Below are 18,927 nucleotides of genomic sequence, written 5' to 3' on the forward strand. Positions count from 1 at the left end.
TGTGGTTGTGGAACCTTATCGTGTTCTCTCTCCGTCAGCTTCTGTTCACTTCACTCACCACTTACCTTGTTGGTTGATAATGGTGCGACTCTGTGACCTGTGCACATTCTTTTTCGAACATCCCCTATAATGACCTTGACATTGTCTAGCTCCACTTCACATCACATACTGTCTTGGGAGGATGGCTCGGGGGAAACATGCTCGTCTTGGAAGCAAGACGACGCGGAGCAACACAGGTTCGATCCCTGATTAGAAACCTCTGGGTATTAAGCGCGTTATAAATAACCCATTACAACTTACAACTACTGGTCTGCTGATATAGAGCCATTTGGGTCTAAGTAGGTCTTCACACAGGAGTGGTGACCAGTCCTGCTTAGTCTGCAAGATTCCTGATGCCAGAGACCCTACCCTGCTTCATCCTGCCAGGTCTTCTAGGTGGTCTACTTACCCGGGTCAATGACGCTCCACATCTTCTTCCAGGCCATGTACTGCAGGGGGCCACGGTAGACCCCCACATCAAGCGACTGCGCTACCACCACACACTCCCGAAGGCCTTTGGTCCACCTGGTGGGAAAGAGATCAACGTCAAATGGACTGATTGGACCGAACAACAACACAACTCACAGTCATACAGGGACCAAGGGAGGGGGAAGAGGGGGTTAATAATGGAAACAGAGAATTTGATGGCAAAGTGAGAACACCAGGCCCATCCAATCAGAGCATGTCCTTCCCACTCTACCCAAACAGATCATACATGGCCTCCAGCTGTTCCGCTACTAAGGGATTGGCTGATTCTGTCCCCAGCACTTCAGAGGACATGCTTCCCCAGGGACTTACTGGACATCCAATGGTGTCTAACAACTCGAAAACTAAAACGCGAACAGCATAACACCGGAAAACACTATATGGCAAAAGAGCTAAAGAAATAGTGAATAGCACAACCTTAAACATAAGAATATGGAAAAACATGAAAAACTATAAACAAAAGTAAATGCCACAGTATATAAAACAAGACAACTCAAAAGAGAACATTCAACACAAATTAAAACAAAAAAGTCAACAACACTCTCACTAAAAAAAACAGCAAATAAAGCACAGCATGTCAGAAAACAGCAACATATTAAACAATACCAAAGTGTAGCACACTAAAAACCACCATTAAACAGCATAACAATAAACATTACAACACTGAAGGCCTTTTTGGATAAGGGTTAGTCAGTCGTTGGAGCTTCCTGTGTCGAGTTTACCTGTATTCAGATAAGTAGACATGCATGTTTCAATTTACTCATTATAATGTTCATGTCTTTTGCTTCTTGGTTTGTTGCTATGCCAAAGTTTTCTAGAAGGTTGTTTTCAGGTCAATGTTATTAATTGCTATTGCTTTTTGACTTTTGCATCACACCTTTTCTGCCCCCTTTTATTTATTTATTTATTATTATTATTTTTATTATTATTTTTGTAAATATATATATATATATATATATTTTTTTTAAAGGAATTTTATTATTAATTTTTTTTCTCAATATATGTTTCATTATTATTGTATGGATAATTGTCTATTGTATCTCTTTGTTACACTGATTTCTTCTGTTAATATTTAATAAATTGGTTTAAAATATAAAAAAAATAAAAAAACATTACAACACTGAAAACAAAACATTGCACATCACAACAGCAAGCAGCACAATCTTAGACCAAATAGAGAACACAGAACAAGAAAATACTAAATGATAGTCCAAGAGACAACTGTAAAAACACAGCAGCATACTAAACAACAATACACAATACAAAACAAAATAGCACTAGATAATGCAGCACTACAACAAATCAACACTGAAAGCATTTAGGGGGCATTTTAGAATGGGTTGGGGCGTAACATTAAAGTCCGAAAGCTTTTACACCTTCATTTTACACTTCCACACATTGTCCTGCTGACACAGGGCTCTGAGGGGAGGAGGCATGCAGGCGAGAAACGCATGGATTCCTATGGAATCGGCCTGCAATTATCACCTGCTAATGACCTGAGGGATTCCATAGGGATCCAATGGTAAACTCCGCCTGAGCGTAGAAGTAAAGAATAAATGTGATTCCGACTTGTTTTCGTCTTTACATTTGTACCCTGCATTGTAAAACTAAAATAGCACACAGGGGACCCCGCAGCACACAGGGGACCCCCCAGCAGGAAAGTGCACATGTTGGTGGTCTCCTGCATGCTATTTACACTTATTTTAAAATGACCCTCTTAGTTATTTAACTTGTCGTAACATCACTTAAGAATCAGCATACATTAGCATTAACAACCCATCGTTTCTACATCATACATTCTAGGGTGGGTGCACCTAACAGACCTGTCATGCACCCATGCTGCCACACAGCATTCTCCTCTCCTTGATACCGCTTTTTGTCGGTGTCACTTATTCCCTCTTTCCCACCTTTCTATCTAGACCCTGCTCGTTTTCCATCCGCACGCTATTGACTACAAACTCCTGTCTTGTGGACAAGACGGCAACGCTCGGATATGCCTACGCGCCCTGAAGCTGGTGTTTAGCAGTGAATCGCCTGTGTGGACTACCAGTGATGATTGCCGGTCTCGGGTTGCAGGCCTGTCTGTAGCACTGCCCCTGGTGTTTACAACGAATCGCCAGTGTGGATACCAGTGATGATTGCCGGTCTCGGGTTGCAGGCCTGTACATAGCACCGCCCCTGATGTTTAGCAATGAATCGCCAGTGTGAACTACCAGTGATGATTGCCGGTCTCGGGTTGCAGGCCTGTCTGTAGCACTGCCCCAGTGTTTAGCAGTGAATCGCCAGTGTGGACTACCAGTGATGATTGCCGGTCTCGGGTTGCAGGCCTGTCTGTAGCACCGCCCCTGGTGTTTAGCAGTGAATCGCCAGTGTGGACTACCAGTGATGATTGCCGGTCTCGGGTTGCAGGCCTGTCGATAGCACCGCCCCTGATGTTTAGCAATGAATCACCAGTGTGGACTACCAGTGATGATTGCCGGTCTTGGGTTGCAGGCCTGTCTGTAGCACTGCCCCAGTGTTTAGCAGTGAATCGCCAGTGTGGACTACCAGTGATGATCAGGTTGCAGGCCTGTCTGTAGCACCGCCCCTGGTGTTTAGCAGTGAATCGCCAGTGTGGACTACCAGTGATGATTGCCGGTCTCGGGTTGCAGGTCTGTCTGTAGCACTGCCCCAGTGTTTAGCAGTGAATCATCAGTGTGGACTATTAGTGATGATTGCCGGTCTCGGGTTCGAGGCCTGTCTGTAGCACTGCCCCTGGTGTTTAGCAATGCATCGCCAGTAAGGACTATCAGTGATGATTGCCGGTCTCTGGTTGCAGGCCTGTCTGCAGCACTGCCCCTGCTTGTACAATGAATCACCAGTGTGGACTTCCAGTGATGATTGCCAGTCTTGGGTTGCAGGCCTGTCTGTAGCACTGCCCTTAATGTTTAGCAGTGAATCACCAGTGTGGACTACCAGAGATGATTGCCGGTCTCGGGTTGCAAGCCTGTCTGTAGCACTGCCCCAGTGTTTAGCAGTGAATCGCCTGTGTGGACTACCAGTGATGATTGCCGGTCTCGGGTTGCAAGCCTGTCTGTAGCACTGCCCCAGTGTTTAGCAGTGAATCGCCAGTGTGGACTACCAGAGATGATTGCCGGTCTCGGGTTGCAGGCTTGTCTGTAGCACTGCCCCTGGTGTTTAGCAGTGAATCGCCAGTGTGGACTACCAGAGATGATCGGGTTGCAGGCCTGTCTGTGGCACCGACCATGGTGTTTAGCAGTGAATCACCAGTGTGGACTTCCAGTGATGATTGCTGGTCTCGAGTTGCAGGCCTGTCTGTAGCACCACCCCTGGTGTTTAGCAGTGAATCGCCAGTGTGGACTACCAGTGATGATTGCCGGTGTCGGGTTGCAGGCCTGTCTGTAGCACCGCCCCTGGTGTTTAGCAGTGAATCACCAGTGTGGACTACCAGTGATGATTGCTGGTCTCGGGTTGCAGGCCTGTCTGTGGCACCGCCCATGATGTTTAGCAGTGAATCGCCAGTGTGGACTACCAGTGATGATTGCTGGTCTCAGGTTGCAGGCCTGTCTGTAGCACCGCCTCTGGTGTTTAGCAGTGAATTGCCAGTGTGGACTACCAGTGATGATTGCCGGTCTCGGGTTGCAGGCCTGTCTGTAGCACTGCCCCTGGTGTTTACAATGAATCACCAGTGTGGAATACCAGTGATGATTGCCGGTCTCGGGTTGCAGGCCTTTCTGTAGCACCGCCCCTGGTGTTTAGCAGTGAATCGCCAGTGTGGAATACCAGTGATGAATGCCGGTATCGGGTTGCAGGCCTGTCTGTACCACTGCCCCAGTGTTTAGCAGTGAATCACCAGTGTGGACTACCAGTGATGATTGCTGGTCTCGGGTTGCAGGCCTGTCTGTAGCACCGCCCCTGGTGTTTAGCAGAGAATCGCCAGTGTGGACTACCAGTGATGATCGGGTTGCAGGCCTCTCTGTAACAACGCCCCTGGTGTTTAGCAGTGAATCACCAGTGTGGACTACCAGTGATGATTGCCGGTCTCGGGTTGCATGCCTGTCTGTGGCAGCACCCCTGGCGTTTAGCAGTGAATCGCCAGTGTGGAATACCAGTGATGATTGCCGGACTCGGGTTTCAGGCCTGTCTGTAGCACCGCCCCTGGTGTTTAGCAGAGAATCGCCAGTGTGGACTACCAGTGATGATCGGGTTGCAGGCCTGTCTGTAACAACGCCCCTGGTGTTTAGCAGTGAATCACCAGTGTGGACTACCAGTGATGATTGCCGGTCTCGGGTTGCATGCCTGTCTGTGGAACCGCCCCTGGCGTTTAGCAGTGAATCGCCAGTGTGGAATACCAGTGATGATTGCTGGACTCGGGTTTCAGGCCTGTCTGTGGCACCACCCCTGGCATTTAGCAGTGAATCGCCAGTGTGGAATACCAGTGATGATTGCTGGTCTCGGGTTGCAGGCCTGTCTGTAGCACTGCCAAAGTGGTTTAGCAGTGAATCACCAGTGTGGACTACCAGTGATGATTGCCGGTCTCGGGTTGCAGGCCTGTCTGTAGCACTGCCCCTGGTGTTTAGCAATGCATCGCCAGTGTGGACTACCAGTGATGATTGCCGGTCTCGGGTTGCAGGCCTGTCTATAGCACCGCCCCTGTTGTATAGCAATGAATCGCCAGTGTGGACTACTAGTGATGATTGCTGGTCTCGGGTTGCCGGTCTGTCTGTAGCACTGGCCCGGTGTTTAGCAGTGAATTGCCAGTGTGGACTACCAGTGATGATTGCCGGTGTCAGGTTGCAGGCCTGTCTGTACTGTAGCACTGCCCCTGGTGTTTAGCAGTGAATCGCCAGTGTGGACTACCAGTGATGATTGCCGGTCTCGGGTTGCAGGCCTGTCTGCAGCACTGCCCCTGTTGTGTACAATGAATCGCCAGTGTGGACGACCAGTGATGATTGCCGGTCTAGGGTTGCAGGCCTGTCTGTAGCACCGCCCCTGGTGTTTAGCAGTGAATCGCCAGTGTGGACTACCAGTGATGATTGCCAGTCTTGGGTTGCAGGCCTGTCTGTAGCACCGCCCTTAATGTTTAGCAGTGAATCACCAGTGTGGACTACCAGTGAAGATTGCCGGTCTCGGGTTGCAGGCCTGTCTGTGGCACCACCCATGGTGTTTAGCAGTGAATCGCCAGTGTGGACTACCAGTGATGATTGCTGGTCTCGGGTTGCAGGCCTATCTGTAGCACCGCCCCTGGTGTTTAGCAGTGAATCGCCAATGTGGAATATCAGTGATGATTGCCGGTCTCGGGTTGCAGGCCTGTCTGTAGCACTGCCCCAGTGTTTAGCAGTGAATCGCCAGTGTGGACTACCAGTGATGATTGCCGGTCTCGGGTTGCAGGCCTGTCTGTAGCACTGCCCCTAGTGTTTAGCAATTCATCGCCAGTGTGGACTACCAGTGATGATTGCCGGTCTCGGGTTGAAGGCCTGTCTATAGCACCGCCCCTGTTGTTTAGCAATGAATCGCCAGTGTGGACTACTAGTGATGATTGCCGGTCTCCGGTTGCCGGCCTGTCTGGCCCGGTGTTTAGCAGTGAATCGCCAGTGTGGACTACCAGTGATGATTGCCGGTGTCAGGTTGCAGGCCTGTCTGTAGCACTGCCCCTGGTGTTTAGCAGTGAATCGCCAGTGTGGACTACCAGTGATGATTGCCAGTCTCGGTTTGCAGGCCTGTCAATAGCACTGCCCCTGGTGTTTACAATGAATCACCAGTGTGGACTACCAGTGATGATCGGGTTGCAGGCCTGTCTGTAGCACTGCCCCTGGCGTTTAGCAGTGAATCGCCAGTTTGGACTACCAGTGATGATTGCCGGTCTCGGGTTGCAGGCCTGTCTGCAGGACTGCCCCTGCTGTGTACAATGAATCGCCAGTGTGGACGACCAGTGATGATTGCCGGTCTCGGGTTGCAGGCCTGTCTGTAGCACTGCCCCTGGCGTTTAGCAGTGAATCGCCAGTTTGGACTACCAGTGATGATTTCCGGTCTCGGGTTGCAGGCCTGTCTGCAGGACTGCCCCTGCTGTGTACAATGAATCGCCAGTGTGGACGACCAGTGATGATTGCCGGTCTCGGGTTGCAGGCCTGTCTGTAGCACCGCCCCTGGTGTTTAGCAGTGAATCGCCAGCGTGGACTACCAGTGATGATTGCCAGTGTTGGGTTGCAGGCCTGTCTGTAGCACCGCCCTTAATGTTTAGCAGTGAATCACCAGTGTGGACTACCAGTGATGATTGCCGGTCTCGGGTTGCAGGCCTGTCTGTGGCACCGCCCATGGTGTTTAGCAGTGAATCGCCAGTGTGGACTACCAGTGATGATTGCTGGTCTCCGGTTGCAGGCCTGTCTGTAGCACCGCCCCTGGTGTTTAAAAGTGAATTGCCAGTGTGGACTACCAGTGATGATTGCGGATCTCGGGTTGCAGGCCTGCCTGTAGCACCGCCCCTGGTGTTTAGCAATGAATCGCCAGTGTGGACTACCAGTGATGATTGCCCGTCTCGGGTTGCAGGCCTGTCTGTAGCACTGCCCCTGGTGTTTACAATGAATCGCCAGTGTGGACTACCAGTGATGATTGCCGGTCTAGGGTTGCAGGACTGTCTGTGGCACCACCCCTAGCGTTTAGCATTGAATCGCCAGTGTGGAATACAAGTGATGATTGCTGGTCTCGGGTTGCAGGCCTGTCTGTAGCACTTCCCGGTGTTTAGCAGTGAATCGCCAGTGTGGACTACCAGTGTTGATTGCTGGTCTCGGGTTGCAGGCATGTCTGTAGCACCGCCCCTGGTGTTTAAAAGTGAATCGCCAGTGTGGACTACCAGTGATGATTGCCGGTCTCGGGTTGCAGGCCTGACTGTAGCACCGGCCCTGGTGTTTAGCTATGAATCGCCAGTGTGGACTACCAGTGATGATTGCCGGTCTCGGGTTGCAGGCCTGTCTATAGCACTGCCCCTGGTGTTTAGCAGTGAATCGCCAGTGTGGACTACCAGTGATGATTGCCAGTCTCGGTTTGCAGGCCTGTCAATAGCACTGCCCCTGGTGTTTACAATGAATCACCAGTGTGGACTACCAGTGATGATTGCTGGTCTCGGGTTGCAGGCCTGTCTGTAGCACTGCCCCTGGTGTTTAAAAGTGAATTGCCAGTGTGGACTACCAGTGATGATTGCGGGTCTCGGGTTGCAGGCCTGTCTGTAGCACCGCCCCTGGTGTTTAAAAGTGAATTGCCAGTGTGGACTACCAGTGATGATTGCGGATCTCAGGTTGCAGGCCTGCCTGTAGCACCGCCCCTGGTATTTAGCAATGAATCGCCAGTGTGGACTACCAGTGATGATTGCCGGTCTCGGGTTGCAGGCCTGTCTGTAGCACTGCCCCTGGTGTTTACAATGAATTGCCAGTGTGGACTACCAGTGATGATTGCCGGTCTCGGGTTGCAGGCCTGTCTGTGGCACCACCCCTGGTGTTTAGCATTGGATCGCCAGTGTGGAATACCAGTGATGATTGCCGGTCTCGGGTTGCAGGCCTGTCTGTAGCACTGCCCCTGGTGTTTAGCAATGCATCGCCAGTGTGGACTACCAGTGATGATTGCCGGTCTCGGGTTGCAGGCCTGTCTATAGCACCGCCCCTGTTGTATAGCAATGAATCGCCAGTGTGGACTACTAGTGATGATTGCTGGTCTCGGGTTGCCGGTCTGTCTGTAGCACTGGCCCGGTGTTTAGCAGTGAATTGCCAGTGTGGACTACCAGTGATGATTGCCGGTGTCAGGTTGCAGGCCTGTCTGTACTGTAGCACTGCCCCTGGTGTTTAGCAGTGAATCGCCAGTGTGGACTACCAGTGATGATTGCCGGTCTCGGGTTGCAGGCCTGTCTGCAGCACTGCCCCTGTTGTGTACAATGAATCGCCAGTGTGGACGACCAGTGATGATTGCCGGTCTAGGGTTGCAGGCCTGTCTGTAGCACCGCCCCTGGTGTTTAGCAGTGAATCGCCAGTGTGGACTACCAGTGATGATTGCCAGTCTTGGGTTGCAGGCCTGTCTGTAGCACCGCCCTTAATGTTTAGCAGTGAATCACCAGTGTGGACTACCAGTGAAGATTGCCGGTCTCGGGTTGCAGGCCTGTCTGTGGCACCACCCATGGTGTTTAGCAGTGAATCGCCAGTGTGGACTACCAGTGATGATTGCTGGTCTCGGGTTGCAGGCCTATCTGTAGCACCGCCCCTGGTGTTTAGCAGTGAATCGCCAATGTGGAATATCAGTGATGATTGCCGGTCTCGGGTTGCAGGCCTGTCTGTAGCACTGCCCCAGTGTTTAGCAGTGAATCGCCAGTGTGGACTACCAGTGATGATTGCCGGTCTCGGGTTGCAGGCCTGTCTGTAGCACTGCCCCTAGTGTTTAGCAATTCATCGCCAGTGTGGACTACCAGTGATGATTGCCGGTCTCGGGTTGAAGGCCTGTCTATAGCACCGCCCCTGTTGTTTAGCAATGAATCGCCAGTGTGGACTACTAGTGATGATTGCCGGTCTCCGGTTGCCGGCCTGTCTGGCCCGGTGTTTAGCAGTGAATCGCCAGTGTGGACTACCAGTGATGATTGCCGGTGTCAGGTTGCAGGCCTGTCTGTAGCACTGCCCCTGGTGTTTAGCAGTGAATCGCCAGTGTGGACTACCAGTGATGATTGCCAGTCTCGGTTTGCAGGCCTGTCAATAGCACTGCCCCTGGTGTTTACAATGAATCACCAGTGTGGACTACCAGTGATGATCGGGTTGCAGGCCTGTCTGTAGCACTGCCCCTGGCGTTTAGCAGTGAATCGCAAGTTTGGACTACCAGTGATGATTGCCGGTCTCGGGTTGCAGGCCTGTCTGCAGGACTGCCCCTGCTGTGTACAATGAATCGCCAGTGTGGACGACCAGTGATGATTGCCGGTCTCGGGTTGCAGGCCTGTCTGTAGCACCGCCCCTGGTGTTTAGCAGTGAATCGCCAGCGTGGACTACCAGTGATGATTGCCAGTGTTGGGTTGCAGGCCTGTCTGTAGCACCGCCCTTAATGTTTAGCAGTGAATCACCAGTGTGGACTACCAGTGATGATTGCCGGTCTCGGGTTGCAGGCCTGTCTGTGGCACCGCCCATGGTGTTTAGCAGTGAATCGCCAGTGTGGACTACCAGTGATGATTGCTGGTCTCCGGTTGCAGGCCTGTCTGTAGCACCGCCCCTGGTGTTTAAAAGTGAATTGCCAGTGTGGACTACCAGTGATGATTGCGGATCTCGGGTTGCAGGCCTGCCTGTAGCACCGCCCCTGGTGTTTAGCAATGAATCGCCAGTGTGGACTACCAGTGATGATTGCCCGTCTCGGGTTGAAGGCCTGTCTGTAGCACTGCCCCTGGTGTTTACAATGAATCGCCAGTGTGGACTACCAGTGATGATTGCCGGTCTAGGGTTGCAGGACTGTCTGTGGCACCACCCCTGGCGTTTAGCATTGAATCGCCAGTGTGGAATACCAATGATGATTGCTGGTCTCGGGTTGCAGGCCTGTCTGTAGCACTTCCCGGTGTTTAGCAGTGAATCGCCAGTGTGGACTACCAGTGTTGATTGCTGGTCTCGGGTTGCAGGCCTGTCTGTAGCACCGCCCCTGGTGTTTAAAAGTGAATCGCCAGTGTGGACTACCAGTGATGATTGCCGGTCTCGGGTTGCAGGCCTGACTGTAGCACCGGCCCTGGTGCTTAGCTATGAATCGCCAGTGTGGACTACCAGTGATGATTGCCGGTCTCGGGTTGCAGGCCTGTCTATAGCACTGCCCCTGGTGTTTAGCAGTGAATCGCCAGTGTGGACTACCAGTGATGATTGCCAGTCTCGGTTTGCAGGCCTGTCAATAGCACTGCCCCTGGTGTTTACAATGAATCACCAGTGTGGACTACCAGTGATGATTGCTGGTCTCGGGTTGCAGGCCTGTCTGTAGCACTGCCCCTGGTGTTTAAAAGTGAATTGCCAGTGTGGACTACCAGTGTTGATTGCGGGTCTCGGGTTGCAGGCCTGTCTGTAGCACCGCCCCTGGTGTTTAAAAGTGAATTGCCAGTGTGGACTACCAGTGATGATTGCGGATCTCAGGTTGCAGGCCTGCCTGTAGCACCGCCCCTGGTATTTAGCAATGAATCGCCAGTGTGGACTACCAGTGATGATTGCCGGTCTCGGGTTGCAGGCCTGTCTGTAGCACTGCCCCTGGTGTTTACAATGAATTGCCAGTGTGGACTACCAGTGATGATTGCCGGTCTCGGGTTGCAGGCCTGTCTGTGGCACCACCCCTGGTGTTTAGCATTGGATCGCCAGTGTGGAATACCAGTGATGATTGCCGGTCTCGGGTTGCAGGCCTGTCTGTAGCACTTCCCGGTGTTTAGCAGTGAATCGCCAGTGTGGACTACCAGTGTTGATTGCTGGTCTCGGGTTGCAGGCCTGTCTGTAGCACCGCCCCTGGTGTTTAAAAGTGAATCGCCAGTGTGGACTACCAGTATTGATTGAGGGTCTCGGGTTGCAGGCCTGACTGTAGCACCGCCCCTGGTGTTTAGCTATGAATCGCCAGTGTGGACTACCAGTGATGATTGCCGGTCTCGGGTTACAGGCCTGTCTGTAGCACTGCCCCCGTGTTTAGCAGTGAATCACCAGTGTGGACTACCATTGATGATTGCCGGTCTCGGGTTGAAGGCCTGTCTATAGCACCGCCCCTGTTGTTTAGCAATGAATCGCCAGTGTGGACTACTAGTGATGATTGCCGGTCTCGGGTTGCCGGCCTGTCTGGCCCGGTGTTTAGCAGTGAATCGCCAATGTGGACTACCAGTGATGATTGCCGGTGTCAGGTTGCAGGCCTGTCTGTAGCAGTGCCCCTGGTGTTTAGCAGTGAATCGCCAGTGTGGACTACAAGTGATGATTGCCAGTCTCGGTTTGCAGGCCTGTCAATAGCACTGCCCCTGGTGTTTACAATGAATCACCAGTGTGGACTACCAGTGATGATCGGGTTGCAGGCCTGTCTGTAGCACTGCCCCTGGCGTTTAGCAGTGAATCGCCAGTTTGGACTACCAGTGATGATTGCCGGTCTCGGGTTGCAGGCCTGTCTGCAGGACTGCCCTTGCTGCGTACAATGAATCGCCAGTGTGGACGACCAGTGATGATTGCCGGTCTCGGGTTGCAGGCCTGTCTGTAGCACCGCCCCTGGTGTTTAGCAGTGAATCGCCAGTGTGGACTACCAGTGATGATTGCCAGTGTTGGGTTGCAGGCCTGTCTGTAGCACCGCCCTTAATGTTTAGCAGTGAATCACCAGTGTGGACTACCAGTGATGATTGCCGGTCTCGGATTGCAGGCCTGTCTGTGGCACCGCCCATGGTGTTTAGCAGTGAATCGCCAGTGTGGACTACCAGTGATGATTGCTGGTCTCGGATTGCAGGCCTGTCTGTGGCACCGCCCATGGTGTTTAAAAGTGAATTGCCAGTGTGGACTACCAGTGATGATTGCGGATCTCGGGTTGCAGGCCTGCCTGTAGCATCGCCCCTGGTGTTTAGCAATGAATCGCCAGTGTGGACTACCAGTGATGATTGCCGGTCTCGGGTTGCAGACCTGTCTGTAGCACTGCCCCTGGTGTTTACAGTGAATCGCCAGTGTGGACTACCAGTGATGATTGCCGGTCTCGGGTTGCAGGCCTGTCTGTGGCACCACCCCTGGCGTTTAGCATTGAATCGCCAGTGTGGAATACCAGTGATGATTGCCGGTCTCGGGTTGCAGGCCTGTCTGTAGCACTTCCCGGTGTTTAGCAGTGAATCGCCAGTGTGGACTACCAGTGTTGATTGCTGGTCTCGGGTTGCAGGCCTGTCTGTAGCACCGCCCCTGGTGTTTAAACGTGAATCGCCAGTGTGGACTACCAGTGATGATTGCCGGTCTCGGGTTCCAGGCCTGACTGTAGCACCGCCCCTGGTGTTTAGCTATGAATCGCCAGTGTGGACTACCAGTGATGATTGCCGGTCTCGGGTTGCAGGCCTGTCTGTAGCACTTCCCGGTGTTTAGCAGTGAATCGCCAGTGTGGACTACCAGTGTTGATTGCTGGTCTCGGGTTGCAGGCCTGTCTGTAGCACCGCCCCTGGTGTTTAAAAGTGAATCGCCAGTGTGGACTACCAGTGATGATTGCCGGTCTCGGGTTCCAGGCCTGACTGTAGCACCGCCCCTGGTGTTTAGCTATGAATCGCCAGTGTGGACTACCAGTGATGATTGCCGGTCTCGGGTTGCAGGCCTGTCTGTAGCACTTCCCGGTGTTTAGCAGTGAATCGCCAGTGTGGACTACCAGTGTTGATTGCTGGTCTCGGGTTGCAGGCCTGTCTGTAGCACCGCCCCTGGTGTTTAAAAGTGAATCGCCAGTGTGGACTACCAGTGATGATTGCCGGTCTCGGGTTGCAGGCCTGACTGTAGCACCGCCCCTGGTGTTTAGCTATGAATCGCTAGTGTGGACTACCAGTGATGATTGCCGGTCTCGGGTTGCAGGCCTGTCTGTAGCACTGCCCCCGTGGTTAGCAGTGAATCACCAGTGTGGACTACCAGTCATGATTGCCGGTCTCGGGTTGAAGGCCTGTCTATAGCACCGCCCCTGTTGTTTAGCAATGAATCACCAGTGTGGACTACTAGTGATGATTGCCGGTCTCGGGTTGCCGGCCTGTCTGGCCCGGTGTTTAGCAGTGAATCGCCAGTGTGGACTACCAGTAATGATTGCCAGTCTCGGTTTGCAGGCCTGTCAATAGCACTGCCCCTGGTGTTTACAATGAATCACCAGTGTGGACTACCAGTGATGATCGGGTTGCAGGCCTGTCTGTAGCACTGCCGCTGGCGTTTAACAGTGAATCGCCAGTTTGGACTACCAGTGATGATTGCCGGTCTCGGGTTGCAGGCCTGTCTGCAGGACTGCCTCTGCTGTGTACAATGAATCGCCAGTGTGGACGACCAGTGATGATTGCTGGTCTCGGGTTGCAGGCCTGTCTGTAGCACCTCCCCTGGTGTTTAGCAGTGAATCGCCAGTGTGGACTACCAGTGATGATTGCCAGTGTTGGGTTGCAGGCCTGTCTGTAGCACCGCCCTTAATGTTTAGCAGTGAATCACCAGTGTGGACTACCAGTGATGATTGCCGGTCTCGGGTTGCAGGCCTGTCTGTGGCACCGCCCATGGTGTTTAGCAGTGAATCGCCAGTGTGGACTACCAGTGATGATTGCTGGTCTCGGGTTGCAGGCCTGTCTGTAACACCGCCCCTGGTGTTTAAAAGTGAATTGCCAGTGTGGACTACCACTGATGATTGCCGGTCTTGGGTTGCAGGCCTGTCTGTAGCACCGCCCTTAATGTTTAGCAGTGAATCACCAGTGTGGACTACCAGTGATGATTGCCGGTCTCAGGTTGCAGGCCTGTCTGGTGCACCGCCCATGGTGTTTAGCAGTGAATCGCCAGTGTGGACTACCAGTGATGATTGCTGGTCTCTGGTTGCAGGCCTGTCTGTAGCACCGCCCCTGGTGTTTAAAAGTGAACCGCCAGTGTGGACTACCAGTGATGATTGCCGTTCTCGGGTTGCAGGCCTGTCTGTAGCAACGCCCCTGGTGTTTAGCAATGAATCGCCAGTGTGGACTACCAGTGATGATTGCCGGTCTCGGGTTGCAGGCCTGTCTGTAGCACTGCCCCGGTGTTTACCAGTGAATCGCCAATGTGGACTACCAGTCATGATGGCCGGTCTTGGGTTGCAGGCCTATCTGTAGCACTGCCCCTGGTGTTTACAATGAATCGCCAGTGTGGACTACCAGTGATGATTGCCGGTCTCGGGTTGCAGGCCTGTCTGTGGCATTATCCCTGGCGTTTAGCATTGAATCGCCAGTGTGGAATACCAATGATGATTGCCGGTCTCGGGTTGCAGGCCTGTCTGTAGCACCGCCCCTGGTGTTTAGCTATGAATCGCTAGTGTGGACTACCAGTGATGATTGCCGGTCTCGGGTTGCAGGCCTGTCTGTAGCACTGCCCCCGTGGTTAGCAGTGAATCACCAGTGTGGACTACCAGTCATGATTGCCGGTCTCGGGTTGAAGGCCTGTCTATAGCACCGCCCCTGTTGTTTAGCAATGAATCACCAGTGTGGACTACTAGTGATGATTGCCGGTCTCGGGTTGCCGGCCTGTCTGGCCCGGTGTTTAGCAGTGAATCGCCAGTGTGGACTACCAGTAATGATTGCCAGTCTCGGTTTGCAGGCCTGTCAATAGCACTGCCCCTGGTGTTTACAATGAATCACCAGTGTGGACTACCAGTGATGATCGGGTTGCAGGCCTGTCTGTAGCACTGCCGCTGGCGTTTAACAGTGAATCGCCAGTTTGGACTACCAGTGATGATTGCCGGTCTCGGGTTGCAGGCCTGTCTGCAGGACTGCCTCTGCTGTGTACAATGAATCGCCAGTGTGGACGACCAGTGATGATTGCTGGTCTCGGGTTGCAGGCCTGTCTGTAGCACCTCCCCTGGTGTTTAGCAGTGAATCGCCAGTGTGGACTACCAGTGATGATTGCCAGTGTTGGGTTGCAGGCCTGTCTGTAGCACCGCCCTTAATGTTTAGCAGTGAATCACCAGTGTGGACTACCAGTGATGATTGCCGGTCTCGGGTTGCAGGCCTGTCTGTGGCACCGCCCATGGTGTTTAGCAGTGAATCGCCAGTGTGGACTACCAGTGATGATTGCTGGTCTCGGGTTGCAGGCCTGTCTGTAACACCGCCCCTGGTGTTTAAAAGTGAATTGCCAGTGTGGACTACCACTGATGATTGCCGGTCTTGGGTTGCAGGCCTGTCTGTAGCACCGCCCTTAATGTTTAGCAGTGAATCACCAGTGTGGACTACCAGTGATGATTGCCGGTCTCAGGTTGCAGGCCTGTCTGGTGCACCGCCCATGGTGTTTAGCAGTGAATCGCCAGTGTGGACTACCAGTGATGATTGCTGGTCTCTGGTTGCAGGCCTGTCTGTAGCACCGCCCCTGGTGTTTAAAAGTGAACCGCCAGTGTGGACTACCAGTGATGATTGCCGTTCTCGGGTTGCAGGCCTGTCTGTAGCAACGCCCCTGGTGTTTAGCAATGAATCGCCAGTGTGGACTACCAGTGATGATTGCCGGTCTCGGGTTGCAGGCCTGTCTGTAGCACTGCCCCGGTGTTTACCAGTGAATCGCCAATGTGGACTACCAGTCATGATGGCCGGTCTTGGGTTGCAGGCCTATCTGTAGCACTGCCCCTGGTGTTTACAATGAATCGCCAGTGTGGACTACCAGTGATGATTGCCGGTCTCGGGTTGCAGGCCTGTCTGTGGCATCATCCCTGGCGTTTAGCATTGAATCGCCAGTGTGGAATACCAATGATGATTGCCGGTCTCGGGTTGCAGGCCTGTCTGTAGCACTGCCCGGTGTTTAGCAGTGAATCACCAGTGTGGACTACCAATGATGATTGCTGGTCTCGGGTTGCAGGCCTGTCTGTAGCACCGCCCCTGTTGTTTAGCAGAGAATCAGCAGTGTGGACTACCAGTGATGATCGGGTTGCAGGCCTGTCTGTAGCACTGCCCCGGAGTTTAGCAGTGAATCACCAGTGTGGACTACCAGTGATAATTGCTGGTCTCGCGTTGCTGGCCTGTCTGTAGCACCGCCCCTGGTGTTTAGCAGTGAATCGCCAGTGTGGACTACCAGTGATGATCGGGTTGCAGGCCTGTCTGTAGCACCGCCCCTGGTGTTTAGCAGTGAATCGCCAGTGTGGACTACCAGTGATGATTGCCGGTCTCAGGTTGCAGGCCTGTCTGTGGCACCGCCCCTGGCATTTAGCAGTGAATCACCAGTGTGGAATACCAGTGATGATTGCCGGTCTCGGGTTGCAGGCCTGTCTGTAGCACTGCCCCGGTGTTTAGCAGTGAATCACCAGTGTGGACTACCAGTGATGATTGCCGGTCTCGGGGTGGCAGGCCTGTCTGTAGCACCGCCCCTGGTGTTTAGCAGTGAATCGCCAGTGTGGACTACCAGTGATGATTGCCGGTCTCTGGTTGCAGGCCTGTCTGTAGCACCACCCCGGTGTTTAGCAGTGAATCGCCAGTGTAGACTACCAGTGATGATTGCCGGTCTCGGGTTGCAGGCCTGTCTGTAGCACCACCCCTGCCATTTAGCAGTGAATCGCCAGTGTGGACTACCAGTGATGATTGGTGGTCTCGGGTTGCAGGCCTGTCCGTAGCACTGCCCCGGTGTTTAGCAGTGAATTGCCAGTGTGGACTACCAGTGATGATTGCCAGTCTCGGGTTGCAGGCCTGTCTGTGGCACCGCCCCTGGTGTTTAGCAGTGAATCGCCAGTGTGGACTACCAGTGATGATTGCCGGTCTCGGGGTGGCAGTCCTGTCTGTAGCACTGCCCCTAGTGTTTAGCAGTGAATCGCCAGTGTGGACTACCAGTGATGATTGCCGGTCTCGGGTTGCAGGCCTGTCTGTAGCACCACCCCTGCCGTTTAGCAGTGTATCGCCAGTGTGGACTACCAGTGATGATTGCTGGTCTCGGGTTGCAGGCCTGTCCGTAGCACTGCCCCGGTGTTTAGCAGTGAATTGCCAGTGTGGACTACCAGTGATGATTGCCGGTCTCGGGTTACCGGCCTGTCTGTAGCACCGCCCCTGGCGTTTAGCAGTGAATCGCCAGTGTGGACTACCAGTGATGTTTGCCGATCTCGGGTTGCAGGCCTGTCTGTAGCACTTCCCGGTGTTTAGCAGTGAATCGCCAGTGTGGACTACCAGTGATGATTGCCGGTCTCGGGTTGCAGGCCTGTCTGTAGCACTGCCCCTGGTGTTTACAATGAATCGCCAGTGTGGACTACCAGTGATGATTGCCGGTCTCGGGTTGCAGGCCTGTCTGTGGCACCACCCCTGGCGTTTAGCATTGAATCGCCAGTGTGGAATACCAGTGATGATTGCCGGTCTCGGGTTGCAGGCCTGTCTGTAGCACTTCCCGGTGTTTAGCAGTGAATCGCCAGTGTGGACTACCAGTGTTGATTGCTGGTCTCGGGTTGCAGGCCTGTCTGTAGCACCGCCCCTGGTGTTTAAAAGTGAATCGCCAGTGTGGACTACCAGTGATGATTGCCGGTCTCGGGTTGCAGGCCTGACTGTAGCACCGCCCCTGGTGTTTAGCTATGAATCGCTGGTGTGGACTACCAGTGATGATTGCCGGTCTCGGGTTGCAGGCCTGTCTGTAGCACTGCCCCCGTGTTTAGCAGTGAATCACCAGTGTGGACTACCAGTCATGATTGCCGGTCTCGGGTTGAAGGCCTGTCTATAGCACCGCCCCTGTTGTTTAGCAATGAATCGCCAGTGTGGACTACCAGTGATGATTGCCGGTCTCGGGTTGCAGGCCTGTCTGTAGCACTGCCCCCGTGTTTAGCAGTGAATCACCAGTGTGGACTACCAGTCATGATTGCCGGTCTCGGGTTGAAGGCCTGTCTATAGCACCGCCCCTGTTGTTTAGCAATGAATCGCCAGTGTGGACTACTAGTGATGATTGCCGGTCTCGGGTTGCCGGCCTGTCTGGCCCGGTGTTTAGCAGTGAATCGCCAGTGTGGACTACCAGTAATGATTGCCAGTCTCGGTTTGCAGGCCTGTCAATAGCACTGCCCCTGGTGTTTACAATGAATCACCAGTGTGGACTACCAGTGATGATCTGGTTGCAGGCCTGTCTGTAGCACTGCCGCTGACGTTTAACAGTGAATCGCCAGTTTGGACTACCAGTGATGATTGCCGGTCTCGGGTTGCAGGCCTGTCTGCAGGACTGCCTCTGCTGTGTACAATGAATCGCCAGTGTGGACGACCAGTGACGATTGCTGGTCTCGGGTTGCAGGCCTGTCTGTAGCACCTCCCCTGGTGTTTAGCAGTGAATCGCCAGTGTGGACTACCAGTGATGATTGCCAGTGTTGGGTTGCAGGCCTGTCTGTAGCACCGCCCTTAATGTTTAGCAGTGAATCACCAGTGTGGACTACCAGTGATGATTGCCGGTCTCGGGTTGCAGGCCTGTCTGTGGCACCGCCCATGGTGTTTAGCAGTGAATCGCCAGTGTGGACTACCAGTGATGATTGCTGGTCTCGGGTTGCAGGCCTGTCTGTAACACTGCCCCTGGTGTTTAAAAGTGAATTGCCAGTGTGGACTACCACTGATGATTGCCGGTCTTGGGTTGCAGGCCTGTCTGTAGCACCGCCCTTAATGTTTAGCAGTGAATCACCAGTGTGGACTACCAGTGATGATTGCCGGTCTCAGGTTGCAGGCCTGTCTGGTGCACCGCCCATGGTGTTTAGCAGTGAATCGCCAGTGTGGACTACCAGTGATGATTGCTGGTCTCTGGTTGC

General features: G+C 53.3%; 1 protein-coding gene across 1 annotated transcript in view; it reads right to left on the minus strand.

Moving 5' to 3' along the window:
• LOC138521814 (nuclear factor 7, brain-like) overlaps window positions 1-18,927 on the minus strand; it is a 230,766-nt gene that overhangs the window by 128,476 nt on the left and 83,363 nt on the right. Inside the window, exon 6 of the mRNA XM_069634931.1 lies at window positions 449-564. Within this exon, the coding sequence (XP_069491032.1) occupies window positions 449-564 (116 nt within the window). The remainder of the gene's footprint in view (window positions 1-448; window positions 565-18,927) is intronic.

This window comes from Ambystoma mexicanum, chromosome 13 (genome assembly GCF_040938575.1).
Source record: "Ambystoma mexicanum isolate Mex_15411 chromosome 13, UKY_AmexF1_1, whole genome shotgun sequence".
Taxonomy (NCBI): domain Eukaryota; kingdom Metazoa; phylum Chordata; class Amphibia; order Caudata; family Ambystomatidae; genus Ambystoma; species Ambystoma mexicanum.